Genomic DNA, 14017 nt, shown 5'->3' with positions numbered 1-14017 from the left:
GTCCTCAGGGCACGGGATCGACGTCTGTGGCTCCCCGTGTCGATTCCGCTACCGCCGCTCGCTCTGGTGGAGTTCTGGAGTTGACGGGAGTGTGTTCGGGGATCGATATATCGTGTCTACATGAGACGCGATATATTGATCTCTGAAAAATTGATTGCTACCCGCCGATAAGGCGGGTAGTCTGGATGTACCCTTAGCCTTTCTGATATTGTCCATGATTTTCTCGCATATAACTGAACAGTGATATCTTTCTAAATCATACATAAGTATTTTTTATCTACATAAAATGATAAAGGCTTTTTTAAAAAAAATGTAATACTAACATCCTCTGGGTGGATTGTCAGCAGCAGGAATCAAACCAAGGGCCTTTTGCACTTAATACATCAGCCACAGTTGCTTGAGCTAAACAACACCACTCACTTATTAGTGCAATAGCAGGCTTGTCAAGCTCTAGCTGGCCTAACCACCACTAGCAGGGGACAAAGTGCCATGCCTACCAGTCATGGGTTACACTTATATTAGACCTGAGATATATTTATTAGATTAGTAGACATTGAAGATTATCAGATATTTCATAGATAAGTCAGACATTGCCATTCTCTGATACAGCTTGCAAAGTCAAAGTGAATAGAAAATAAGGTGAGCTCTTCAAAAACAACTGAGTCCATCATGATTTTGTGATACATGAACCTGAATGTAAAAAACCTGAAACTCCTTTGTCTCCTTTCCTGTCCACTTTCCCTGTAAACCTTTTTACTTTCTCCATAATTCCCTGAAATGATAGACATTTAAAAGTGACAATGACAAGTAATTTAACCTAACATTTAGTTGCTTTGTTCCATCCATGCCTTTCTGCAGATCAACAGTAATGGCTTACTGAAACAGAGAATTTATACAGCAAATAGAGCTGTGTATTTCCAGCCGTGATGAATAACTTGAAATTATCACCTTAAGTGTAGTTCTTGAAAAGAAATATTTATGTACCAACTTTTCTCAAAATTCATCCATCTACTAATTGTTGTAGCTATACAATGTTTTTAAAGGTACACTTTTATTATTAGTTGTATTACAGTAGAGCATAGAAGCCCTAACTGAGATCAAGCCCTCAGTGTATAAACATATAGTGAGTGTTTCTTAACCTGTGCCCATGGGCCGCATACAGCCCAATTAGCACACAACTGCAGCCCAGCTGTGTGCTAAAGGGCGGTGGGGAAAAGGGCTAGAGCTGCCATGCAGTTGGGTCCGGGGTCGAGTCTGCTGCCTGTCCCCACACAGCAAGGTCCAGAGTCGGGGCTATTGCTTGGCCCTGCACAGCAGGGGTCAGAGGCAGGGTTGGGTTGGGTTTGCTGCCTGGCCCCGCACAACAAGGTCTGGGATTGGGGCTGCTGCCTGGCACCACACAGCAAGGTCTGGGGTCGGGGCTGCCACGTGGCCCCACACAGCAGGGATCAGATTAGTGTTAGGGTTGGGTTGAGGTTGCCGCCTGGCCCTGCACAACAGGGTCCGGGGTCCCTGCCACCCAGCCCCACCACCGGGACTCTGCTACTGGCCCCACTTTGTCGAGGGCTCTCTGGTTGGGGAGCTCTGGACATAGTGGTGTGTGGGGGTGTCATAAACAGATAAGAAAAGTTAATAGCACAGAAGTACTTTATATCTTTCTAATTGTAAAGGGTTAACAAGTTCAGTTAGCCTGGCTGTCACCTGACCAGAGGACCAATCAGAGAACAGGATACTTTCAAATCTTGAGGGAGGGAAGTTTTTGTGCTGTGCTGTTAGATTTTGTTTGTTGTTCACTCTGGGGACTCAGAGGGATCAGATATGCAACCAGGTTTCTCTCCAATCTAGGCTCTTATAAGTTCAGACTAGTGAGTACTAGGTAGATAAAGCGAGTTAGACTTATGGTTGTTTTCTTTATTTGCAAATATGTATTTGCTTGGAAGAAGTTCAAATGTGTATTTGGCTGAAAGGAGTTCAAATTGGTATTTTGCTGAAAAGATTTTAATTTGTACTTGTATACTTAGGCTGGGAGGGTGTTCCCAGTGTCTATAGCTGAAAGACCCTGTACCTATTCCATTTTTTTTTAAATTTACAAAGATAATTTTTACTGTTTTTTTTTATTTCTTTAATTAAAAGCTTTTCTTGTTTAAGAACCTAATTGTTTTTTTATTCTGGTGAGACCCCAGGGGACTGGGTCTGGATTCACCAGGGAATTAGTGGGGAGAAAGGAGGGAAGAGGGAGAGAGAGGCTGATTTCTCTCTGTGCCAGGATTACATTCTCTCAGGATGAGTCTGGGAGGGGGAAAGAGAAGGAGGGAGGAAGGTGAATTGTCCTCTCTGTTTTGTGATTCAAGGAGTTTGAATCACACAGTGATCTTCCAGGGTAACCCAGGGAGGGGAAGCTTGGGAGAGGCAATGGTGGGGGAAAGGGTTTACTTTCCTTCTGTTGAGATCCAGAGGGTCTGGGTCTTGGGGGTCCCTGGGCAAGGTTTTGAGGGGACCAGAGTGTACCAGGCACTGGAATTCCTGGTTGGTGGCAGCGCTAGAGGTTCTAAGCTGGTATTGAGCTTAGAGGAATTCATGCTGGTACCCCATCTCTTGGATGCTAAGGTTCAGAGTGGGGATTATACCATGACAGGGTGTGTATGTGTGCTGTGGTTCTCAACGCATATACGGCCCACAATGATTGATAGGCTAAGAACCACTGATATAGTAAGAGACAATCTCTGCCCTGAAGAGCTTACAAGCTAAATATATAAGTATGAGAGAATGGAAGTATTATTATCCCCATTATACAGATGGGGAACAGAGGCACAGAAAGATTAAGTGACTTGGTAACTTTAAACTAAATGTCCCCTTTATTATATTACTACAGGTGTTTAAAACTAAGCAGTCTTCACAAGGTGGGGAACAAAAGATGTAAAGTAAACTTATTTCCAAAGATGATTGTACTCCTGAGATATAAGGTGTCAAAATGGAAGAGACAACTTGAAACCAACTTTTAAACATAAATATCAATAATAAGTGCCAGCAGAATGGTTCTTGGAACACAAGCATTGCTCCACTCTCCTCCTAAGATGCAGCTTTCAACAGCAGAACTGCATGAGAAATTGATTTTTTATTTTGTGGGAAATGCCACAATTTTGAAATTTGTTCTCATTCTGAAATGGAGCAAAAGCAAAAATGCTTTGAAATTTCCCACAAAACAAAATTCTGAAAAAACATTAGTTTGGGATCAACCAAAATATTTTTTTCCGATAAACTCAAAAAGTTTCATTCTGATTATAACTTTTTATATAACATAATGTAATAAAATATACATAATTGAAATGCAAAGTCATTTTGAAACTGAACATTAAAAAGTTCCATTGTAAAAAGGTTGGAACAGAATGTTTTCACATTATCAAAATGCTTTCTGCTGATCAGTATTTTCCAACAGAAAAATGTTCCATTGGAAAATTTCCTACCAGCTGTACTCATCAGTACAGGAAGATTTTACCCCCAGAATGCAGTAAGGTTCCTGCATTCCTCAGAGCTATCACCTTTTAAATGGTAAATAAGATCTCTCAGGCAACAAAAACTAGAAAGAATCTTGTTGGATCTGTCAGGATTGAGCACCTTCAGCTGAACCTGAGAACTAGCCAAGTCAGTCACCAAGCTGATTAATGAGCTCATCTGGGTAGGCTGAAGGGAGCCAGCAGACCTGCTTTTAAGATCAGCATAAGCAGTGGGTTGCTAGCTCCTTGATACTTCTGTCTGCAACTGCAGTAATCCTCTACTCCCAACCCCATCCCCTGCCCCAGTCTTATTTGGTTCTTGACTCTGGCTCCAACCCTTTTTTTGGTTCCCTCGTTTCTAGCTCCTACCCCTCCTCAGTCTGGTTCTAAACCACTAAGCCAGACTGCTGGCACCCGGACTCCTGTCACGATGCACTTAAACTTTGTTCTGAATGCTGAATTCAGATAAACAACATGAAAAATACTTTTATTAAACCAAAGATTACCTGGCAGTTTGCAGAGTCTGATCTTAGATGGGTTAAATTAAAAGTTTAGATGGTTCCTGCCCCTAGGAGTTTACACTCTTATGGTTTTATGTGTGTACACTGATTAGCACAATGGGTCCTGGTCTACAATTGGGGTCCCTAGGCACTATTGTAATACAAATAATAAATCACAATATTATCTTAATGAGATTGTGATCAAACCAAAAATCCAAAGTAGTATATTTTTCGAATGCTTAATACTCACTATACTAACATTTTATTAAGTCAATGAAATGTGATCCAGACAGCTGTTTTTAAATGGCTAACATTTGCACCAAAATGTTCTCCTCCATAATCATGTTAATTTTATATATGCACAGCACTTTGCTTTCCAATAGATAATTATTCCTGTATGGTAATTAGTAACACTTGTGGCATATAAATCATTTTCCAGCAAACCCTTCCTGCAGTGTCTATATTCAACACAATGCCTCGTACAAAGGAATCACCAGAACTAGGATTAATCGCTTAGTCGTGACAGGAATAAATGATTGTCTATGCTTTAATTAAAGAAGACTAATGTAAAGTAAGCAATCACAGCAGCAGCCCTTAATGCTGATCCTGTCTTAATCTGTTTTTAAATGTTTATCAAGTAACACTCTCAACACATGCAATTTCTTGAGTCTAGTTTTATAGATATATGCTAACAAAATTATTTTATTTTCTCAGAGTTTTCACGTAGTGAGTAGGAATAATGCAATAGGCAAAGAATGCAATATTTACTTAGAAAAGAAGTATTGAATATCTCTGCCCATCTAGTATAGATAAATTTTTCAGGGCATGAATCTTGTCTTTTTATGCATTTTGGAAAGCTCCTTTGTCCCTCTGAAATCAAAGGGAATTTTACTTGGGTCAGGACTTCGGGAGTTGTCCCAAAATATTGGGAAAAATAAAAAGTGCTAGCAAAATGTAGCAAGCTAAACAGAAATGACTAAACATTAGCACAAGCAAACAACAAACAACAGTTCCTGTATTTAAGCAATATAAACTACAGTACAAATGGATTCCACAAAGAATAAATATGCTTCACTTTTCTGTTTTGTTTTTTTTATGACCACATGCTCTATTTTAGCAACCTCAAGTAAACAACCTAATGTCTGAAACTGTAAATGCATGTACTTACACTTGGGGTTGTATTACAGGGCCAGGCTGGTGGCTTGATCCTATGGTATAAGAAAATTTTACAAATAGAGTATCTGTTTGATCCACAGTGCTTTAGGTAGTTGAAAATTTCAGTGCTGGTTGGCTGGGTCTGATCGTAATGCAGTGTGTTTTTTTAAGAGAGTCTGTTTCATCACACCACAGCAGGTGCCTCTTCCCTGGGTAATTTTGAAAGGAGAGTAGTGGCAAGGCAAGGCAAGGAATTTCCCCAGGCACTTCAGTGAGAGCAGGACTTGATCTTAAGTTTTCATACTGGGTTGCTTTTAGAGTCTCTTAAGCATGTCCTTAAGTGCTTTGCTAAGTATGGATGCTTAAAAGTTAAGCACATATGTAGAGGCTTTGCTGAGCCAAAAAAGCGTCCCTACTCTGTGATGAATCCATAGAGGTTTTTATGTGATGTAGGTGGCATTGCTGTCAATGAGCTCACTCGGAAACTGTGGTGGGTTAAATTGGAGGAGTTAGTAAATTGAGAAAACTCCAGGGACTTGCTGTTTCAAGTTACAAAGGACAAAACAGTTGCTGCAAGTGTTCACATTCATATAAAACTGAACATCTATACATTTACCCATAACAAGTGGGCTGAAGAAAGCAGAGGGGGTCTGGTGAATTTTAACAATCACAAAAAATTCAGACCCTTCAAATGAAATGGTTAACTGATACATTATTTTGTGAATCTGGCTCCAATCCTGCGATGAGTGCCACAAAGCAGACCCTGTCCCTAGGAGGAGCCCAGTGGAATTTGATGAGGCTCCACATTGCCTTTGGGCTCTGCACAGAATTGAGAGGCTTGTTTCTGTGCCCATTTTATTCTTGACTATTCTGCTGAGATTACTGCTGTGACTCTGATTACAGAGTGCTCTCTAAAGCTTTGTCTACACTACAGAGTTTTGTCAACAAAAGGCAGCTTTTGTCGACAAAACAGGGAATGTGCACACACTGCCATTTTGCCAACAAAATACAAAAGACATAAGATTTTCTGTGCAAAATTGTTGTTGACAAAGTGCTAGTGTAGACACCATGCTTGATTTTTATCACTCTAACTGGCCTCCAGGAGGTTTCCCACAATGCCCAATCTGACCGCTCTGGTCAGCAGTTTGAACTCCATTTCCCTGCAGCTAGGTAAATAACCATCCACTCCTCCCCCCTTAGAAGGCCTGGGAATTTTTGAAATTCCATTTCCTGTTGTCTCCAGCGTGGAGAGATCTCATTGCATCTTTCCAGGTGACCATAGCAGGTTATTGCAGCAAACGCTGTCCTGCTTGGACCACTGTGGAGCTGCTGGATCTGATGAGTATATGGAGAGAGGAGGCTGTGCAGTCTCAGCTGTGCTTGAGCCATAGGAATTTTGATACCTACAGGCAGATCTCTCGAGGCTTGTGCAAAAGGGCTATGATCAGCAAATGCTGCAGTGCAGAGTGAAGATAAAGGAGCTAAGACCGGCGTACCATAAGGTGAGGAAGGCAAGCCGTCGCTCCTGCGCTGTAGCTAAGACCTGGTTCTATAAGGAGCTGGACGCTATCCTCTGTGGCTGTCCCACCTCCACTACCAAGAGCCCAGTGGATACTTAGGCGGGCCTGGAGGTGGCGGAAAGAGGACCTTACCCAGAGGACAAAGTCATTGATGAAGAGGTGGAGTTAGACAACAATGTGGAGCTCCCAGTAGGGTTGCCTGGTGGGGCAGGCAGCCAGGAACTGTTTAGCACTCTGGAGCTATCTAGCCAATCTCAGCAGTTGCTCTCTGCCAAGCAAGAAGCAGGAGAGATGTCTGATAAGTGGCTGTGGTTTGTGTAGTTCAGAAGTGGGTTCAGGGTATAGAAATGTACAAGGCTGGCTGTGTTTCTGTGTGCTAGACATTTGCCCATGCAGCTAATCATTACGGTGGAACAAGGTGTTGATGCATACCGAGATCTCACGGGAATCCTCTTGAAAGATCTCTAGGAAAGTTTCCTGGAAGTACGCAGCAATCCTCTGCCGAAAATTCCTTGGCAGAGCTGCTTTGTTCCCTCCCCCAGTGTAGGAAACTTTCCCGCGACATTCGGCAATCACTTGTGCAGGGACCAAAGCGGCACACATGTGAGCAGCATAGGGACCAGAGTGGAAGCCACAAGCGTGTAGTAGATGTACCCTTGCTTCCCTGCTTACTCTCAGCTTATTCCCACCTGTGGGGTCATTGTAAGAGTGCAGGAGAATTTTAGAAGTTTTTCCCTAGTTGGTTGCACCACAACCCTTGCAGAGTGCCCTTTTCCCCATGTAGAGCACCCACCTCCCATCCAACACTCACCAAGCTCTGGGTGTTGGCCGAGATGTGTGCTTGTCAAGGGTCCAAGAGAAAGTGATTGTTATGTTACCAGAGGTGTATTTTACTGAAATGTTTCAATCATGTTTCTGTGCATTATTCCTTGTGCTTCAGCAGATGTAGCCTCCAGGAACACCCCCCACACACTGGCTGAGTGTTGCCGCCAGATAAGAAAGTGCACAAGATGAAGCAAAGAAGACATTTTCTGGGAGGTGCTGCACTTCTCCAATGCAGAGAAAAGGGAACTCAAGGAATGGAGGGAAGCAGAAAGACAGGAAAAGAAAATCAGGAGTTTGTAAACGACACTACTGAGCAGATGATTAAAGTAATGGAGGAGCAAACGCAGATGCTGAAGTCCTTAATAATGCTACAGACTGAGCAGATGTGTGCCCGCCCTCCCCTGAAGCACATTCAGAACTCTTTTACATGCCCCCGCAAATTCTACCCACACAGTCCTTTCTGCTTTCCTGGACTTCTTGGTTTTCCCTTCAGACCACCCCCTTGGACAACTTTCAAAATGACAGCTGGACCCACACACAACTCTGAAAGTCTGCCCTTCCCTGGTACCTCATTTCCCACCAAGCACTTGTGTGTGTGTGTGTGTTTTTATTTAATAAAAGCAAAGTTTCGGAACAGTAATTCATCTTCATTTGTTTCCTACATATTGAGATAGCAGGCACTACCAATACATACACAGCATAATCATTAGCTTACTGGAATGTAAGACCCCAAATGTCACCATTGTTTCTTAGGCAAACTACATGTAATTTAACATTGCAACACCAATCAGAGATATACATTACTCGTTTTCATTTTCAAAGCGTTGCCTCAAAGCCTCCCTAATTTGAACCCCCCCGCCCCCCCGATAGCCCTGGTATCTGGCTACTCAAAATCAGCAGCCAAGTGGTCTGCCTCAACATTCGACCTCTGAGCAAACCTTTCACTCTTAGCTTCACAAAGATTATTCAGTGTACATCATGTAGCTATCACCCTGGGAATATTATCCTCATTGAGGTCTAACATGCCATAAAGGCATTGCCAGCACTCCTTTAATCTGCCACTGTCATATGGCATCTACTCGGCCTGTTGTAGAACTGCTCCTTACTGCTGTTCAGCTTTTCCATGTAAGGTTTCATGAACCATGGCTATAAGTGGTATGCTGGGTCTCCCAGGATCACTGTTGGCATTTTAACATCCCTCACTGTAATCTTCTGGTCTGGAAAGAAAGTCCCCACTTGTAGCTTTCTATACAGGCCAGTGTTCTTGAAGACGCCTGTGTCATGCACTTTCCCAGACCATCCCACGCTGATGTCAGTGAAACACCCATAGTGACCTGTAAGTGCTTGCAACACCATAGAGGAGTACACCTTTCTATTGATGTACTCTGTCGCAAGGTGGTCTGGTGCCAAAATTGGAATATATGTGCCATCTATTGCCCCTCTATTGTTAGGGAAACCCGTTTCTCAAAAGCCGTCCACAATTTCATGCGCATTTCCCAGAGTCACGGTCCTTTGTAGTAAGATGTGATTAATTGCCCTGCATGCTTGCATTAACAGAGCCCCAGTGGTCGACTTCATGACTCAAAATTGATTAGTGACTGACCGGTAGCAGTCTGAAGTTGCCCGCTTCCACACAGCTATTGCCATGCGCTTCTTTACTGATAGGGTATGTCTCATTCTGGTGTCCTTGCACTGTAGTGCTGGGGTGAGCTCCACACCCAGTTCCAGGAAGGTGGCTTTCTGCATCCAAAAGTTCTGTAGCAACTGCTCATCATCCCAGACGTGCATGACGGTCCCTGCAGCTGTTCTGTGAATGCCAAAAGCAATCTAAACTTGTTTCTATCCATGTCACACAGCATGTCAGGCAACTGGGAGTCTTCTTCAGTTAGGAACTTTGTGATTAACTGCACTGCCATCTGCGATGTCTTCATGACAGTTATCAGAGCATAGGAGAGCAGTGCAAAATCCATCCCTTCTCACAAAGATGCCTGGGTGCACAGCAGACAAGGACCATTGAAAAATGTAGTGAAAGAAAGAATGCTGGGACAGAAAGCAATGCATCATAGCACATTGAACCCAGTCCTGAGATGCACTGCAATCCGCTCCGCCTTCCCACAACACCTAGCAGCAGAAGGTGTCGAGCTGGACTGTGGGATAGGTACCCACAATTCATGTCTCACATGGTCATGATAGTACACCAACTGTGGATGCCCTCTGCCAACAGAGGGAATGAGTGTGAACATGACATGTCAATTATTATTATAGCAATTTTTGAGAGTCGACATTTGTAGTGTAAACAAGGCCTAAATCAGGCACTTAGGTAAGCTAGGTAGCTAAGTATGTAGCTAGTTCTGTCTCAGGATGCCTCAGCTTTGTGTAAAACCTAGGCTGGAGTCTGATAATCTTTTTTTTTGGTTGTTCCATAAGCATGGTCTAAAGGGAATGTTCACTGGAACTTACAGCTGCTGTCAAGGGTGTCAGTTAGTATCAACTGGGGTAGTTGTTTTTGTGATCAGGTCAATCATTGCTCAATAGAAACTGGACTGAGACATATCAAACTCACTTCAAGGCCACCAAGGAGCTGTCAGATAGTAAATACTTTCATATGCTGCTCCTCATTAACTATATATTACAGCATGGTGTCTGAAGATAGACAATTTAGAAAAAATAACTTTTAGATGAAGGGATAACACAATAAACAACTTTGAAAGCAACCTACTGCAAATATTAATCATATGGAATGTAATTAGCCACAATGTATAATGAAGTCCTCCTCCTCCTCCTCCTAAGCAGATATTTGTATATGAATGTACCTTAACGTCATGGATGAAATCCAGGCTGAGGCTACATTAACTTTAATTAATTTAATTTCATTCTATGGCGTCTTCACTAGAAGAGGGAAAAAAGGCTCTAAAAACTGGAGGTTCTGCTTAAGCTTCTTTTACAGGGGAAGAATACTGGGAGACCGAAGGGCACAGCTGGAAGTGATAAAGCACTGAAACCAACAAAAACCTAAAGTGCTAGCATTATACATCCTATAACAGCCAGCCACAGGCATGGGCACACTGCCCCTATTTATGAAAGGTGCTCTATTATAATGCTCACTCTTTCTTGGAGTGATCATTGCTGCACATGATACTGCTAAAGAGAACACAAACACCGTCAAGTTGGAGAGAAATGCCAACATTCAGTAAAACAACATGCAGGAAAAATTTCCACAATCTTACATAAATCTGGAGGTTAACAAAGGGGGTCTTAAAGGGTCAGTTTTAATTATTTATTGGTTAAGTGTCTGCAATGATCTTGGCACGGTACAAGACACACAGATGGAGGCATTTGGATATCCAGATGATAGGGTTAGCTTGGAAATTAAAAATATTTTTTAACTGAGGACACCTTCTGCAAAAAATTCCAGGGTTGGCACCTGAAATTAGACATCCTAAGGGGAAGTTTTCAAAGGAACAAATGGCAATTAGGGCCCTATCTCCCATTGACAGTATTTGGGAGTTAGCCACTTAGTTGCCATTTGTCCCTTTGAAAATCTCTGTAAACATATATTTAGGCATCTAAGTAAAAGTGGTTTGGTTTTCAGGGGAGTAAAGGTGCTGGGTATACTCAACTGTCTCCTCGGTTACAGCACATGACTGGGAAGGCTCCTGTGCTCTATTCCTGGCTGTACTGGTAGACCATTACATGTCACCAGCAAGTCAAAGCACTTGTCATGTCTTTGCCTCAGTTTAACATGTCACATTGGTTTAAAAAGAGGTGCCATGTGGCTTATAAACCACATTGCGCTTGTGAGATAGAAAGTAATATTGAAGAACAAAGTATTGCTATTTAACAATTCAATTATCTTGCTTTCAGATTAGTAGTGCTTCAAGGAAAACAAAATGTGAACAAATAAGAATCAGAGTACATAGCATTGGCTAAAATCATCCAATCTGAGTGCCTACAGTTAGTGATCTAACTACACATTTAGGCACCTCAATAGGTGGTCTGATTTTCATAGGTGCTGAATACCAATTAAAGTCAATGGGAGCTGCAGGTGCTGCTAGGGATCTTCGAAAATCTGCTACTTATTTAGGTGACTAACTTTAGGCACACAAGTTTGAAAACTTGGCAATTGAGAAGTACAGAGAATTTATTTTTAAGTTATTGAAACGAATGATAGGCGATCTATATTAATACGCATCCTCTGGGCAGCCTCTGCCAGTGGGTTTCCCCTGGCATCCAGAATTCAACTTAACGTGGGCTAAACTCATGTTTAACTACTAGTCACCTTTCATAAAAGTGAGGCCCAAGTAGTGAAAATGGTTTATTGTCTGAAATATAAAGCTAATTTTGCCTGTGTTAGACCAGGTTGACTCTCACCTTTCTGTTTCGTTTTTCATACCAAAGCCTAGCCCCATGTCTAGGTACCATCAACTTCATCATGACAAAGGGCAGGGCCAGTAGCTGCTTCTATTTGCAGCAGGCCTAAGCAGAGCAGGAATGGGGACATAGATGCATCTGTGCCTACCTCCCACCCTCAACATTTGCTTCTAGGCTTTTGTTGTTTCCTAATGAGCATAACAAAAACCTTGATGGTTTCATTACTTCCCTTTAACTTTTTAGAACAACTGAAGTTTTCATTCACAGATTGAAATTACAGCCTAATGTTACTAGAATCAAAAAACTTCCAAAAACATATTTATGTATGTTTCACCCAGATGTAGGCACTGTTCCCTGTTGCTAGGTATGGGAGTTTCAAAGCTCTCCCTGGAGCTTGGCCTGAGTTATGCCAGGCCTTCCCAACTATCAGTTTAATGATCCATACTCCATCTGGGGGAGAGGGTCTCTGACTACTAATTAGCTACTACAACAATTTAGCAACTTGCTGGCCTGTGTAGTAGTGAGAGGGGTTGGGACCTGGAGGTGAGCAAGGCCCCAGGGCAGGCTCAGGCTGAGGTGAAATGGATGGGTACAGTGAGTGGGGAGCCAGTTCAGGGTCCGGCTGAACTGAGGTGAGTGGTTGTGGAGGAGCCTAGCAGGGTGATGCTTTAGTAAGGGACAGGCCAGGACAAGTTGAAAGAGTGGGGCTGTCATAGCATGGTGAGACTGAGGGAGGGGCTGTGGGGAGCTGGCCCAGTATATGTGGGAGGCACAGCCAGGTGAGGCTCACATAAGGGGGTTTGGCACAGAGACCAGGTAGTCATGCAGGGAAAGGGAGATGAGGGCAAGTGCTGAGGCAGGGCTGGCATAGGGAGTGGAGGGAACAGCACGGTCAAGCTGAGGTTAGATGAGAGTGGTGGGGGTGGGCACAAGGGAGAACCACGGTAGGATCAGACTCTTATAGGGGCAGCACTGGGAAGGGCTGGAATAGATAGGGGGGCGCTTCAGGCTCAGGCACCAAGGTGTGTGGGAGTCTGGGGCACTGAGCCGAAGGGACTGACAGAGTAAAGAGGAAGCTCAGCCCGGGCAGGTTTAAGTGAGGAGAGGGACTGGCCCAGGGAACTGGAGCGTCGCCGCGGGCGGGGATAGAGGAGACCCAGCCGCTCCCTGCCAGTCTGGCGGGTTGTTGCTGGGGCGGGAATCCCCGGCTCCCTCCTTCCGGGTGCAGGCGCCGCCTCCGCTCCGTTCCCGGAGCTTCAGGCGCTGGGGAGGTTCAAAGCGCTCCCGGGGCCGCTCGTTGGGGTCTCTTATCTCCACTATGTCGGTCTCACCCGCGGCCCCGCCGGGGTCGCTGCCCCTTAACCGGCTCGGGGAGCCGCTGCTCCGGCGGCTCAGTGGCGTGCTGGACCGCGCAGCTCCGGGCAGGGGCTGGAGAGACTTGGCGCAGCGAGCCGGGAGCCACGGCAGAGTCAAGCTGAGGTGAGGGCAGCGGCAGCCCGGGGTGCTGAGGCAACGGCAGGCGGGGGGCAGAAGCAGCGGAGGAGCCGGGCCAGTCGGGACAGTGGGTCTGGCGCCGGACGGGGGAGTGGCACATGGGGCAAGCTCAGGTGAAACGAGCAGCCGGCGGGAGCCTGGCACAGGGAGTGGGAGAGCCCCTGGGGGTCAGGTGAGGCTGTAGCTGGGGGTCCTGGCACAGGCAGTGGGAGGGCCCCTGGGGGTCAGGTATGAGCGGGGTAGCCGTGTTAGTCTGGGTCTGTAAAAGCAGCAAAGAATCCTGTGGCACCTTATAGACTAACAGACGTTTTGGAGCATGAGCTTTCCTGGGTGAATACCCACTTCTCTGATGCATGTAGTGGGGTCAAGTAAGGCTGTAGCTGGGGGGTCCTGGCACAGGCAGTGGGAGGGCCCCTGGGGGTCAGGTGAGGCTGTAGCTGGGGGTCCTGGCACAGGCAGTGGGAGGGCCCCTGGGGGTCAGGTGAGGCTGTAGCTGGGGGTCCTGGCACAGGCAGTGGGAGGGCCCCTGGGGGTCAGGTGAGGCTGTAGCTGGGGGTCCTGGCACAGGCAGTGGGAGGGCCCCTGGGGGTCAGGTGAGGCTGTAGCTGGGGGTCCTGGCACAGGCAGTGGGAGGGCCCCTGGGGGTCAGGTGAGGTGT

The 14017-nt window shown here is 45.0% G+C and overlaps 1 protein-coding gene across 2 annotated transcripts in view; it reads left to right on the top strand.

The window, feature by feature from the left end:
- The first annotated feature begins 13046 nt into the window (after window positions 1–13046).
- MALT1 (MALT1 paracaspase) overlaps window positions 13047–14017 on the top strand; it is a 75497-nt gene continuing 74526 nt past the window's right edge. The window contains exon 1 of one of the 2 annotated variants that reach the window (XM_030567288.1): window positions 13047–13344. In XM_030567288.1, coding sequence (XP_030423148.1) covers window positions 13184–13344 — 161 coding nt within the window. In that variant the 5' untranslated portion in view covers window positions 13047–13183. The remainder of the gene's footprint in view (window positions 13345–14017) is intronic. The other variant, XM_030567287.1, reaches the window with a different exon arrangement.

Source organism: Gopherus evgoodei, chromosome 6 (genome assembly GCF_007399415.2).
Source record: "Gopherus evgoodei ecotype Sinaloan lineage chromosome 6, rGopEvg1_v1.p, whole genome shotgun sequence".
Classification (NCBI taxonomy): domain Eukaryota; kingdom Metazoa; phylum Chordata; order Testudines; family Testudinidae; genus Gopherus; species Gopherus evgoodei.
Note: the sequence above shows the minus strand (reverse complement) of the source record. Positions and strands in the feature narration are given on the sequence as shown.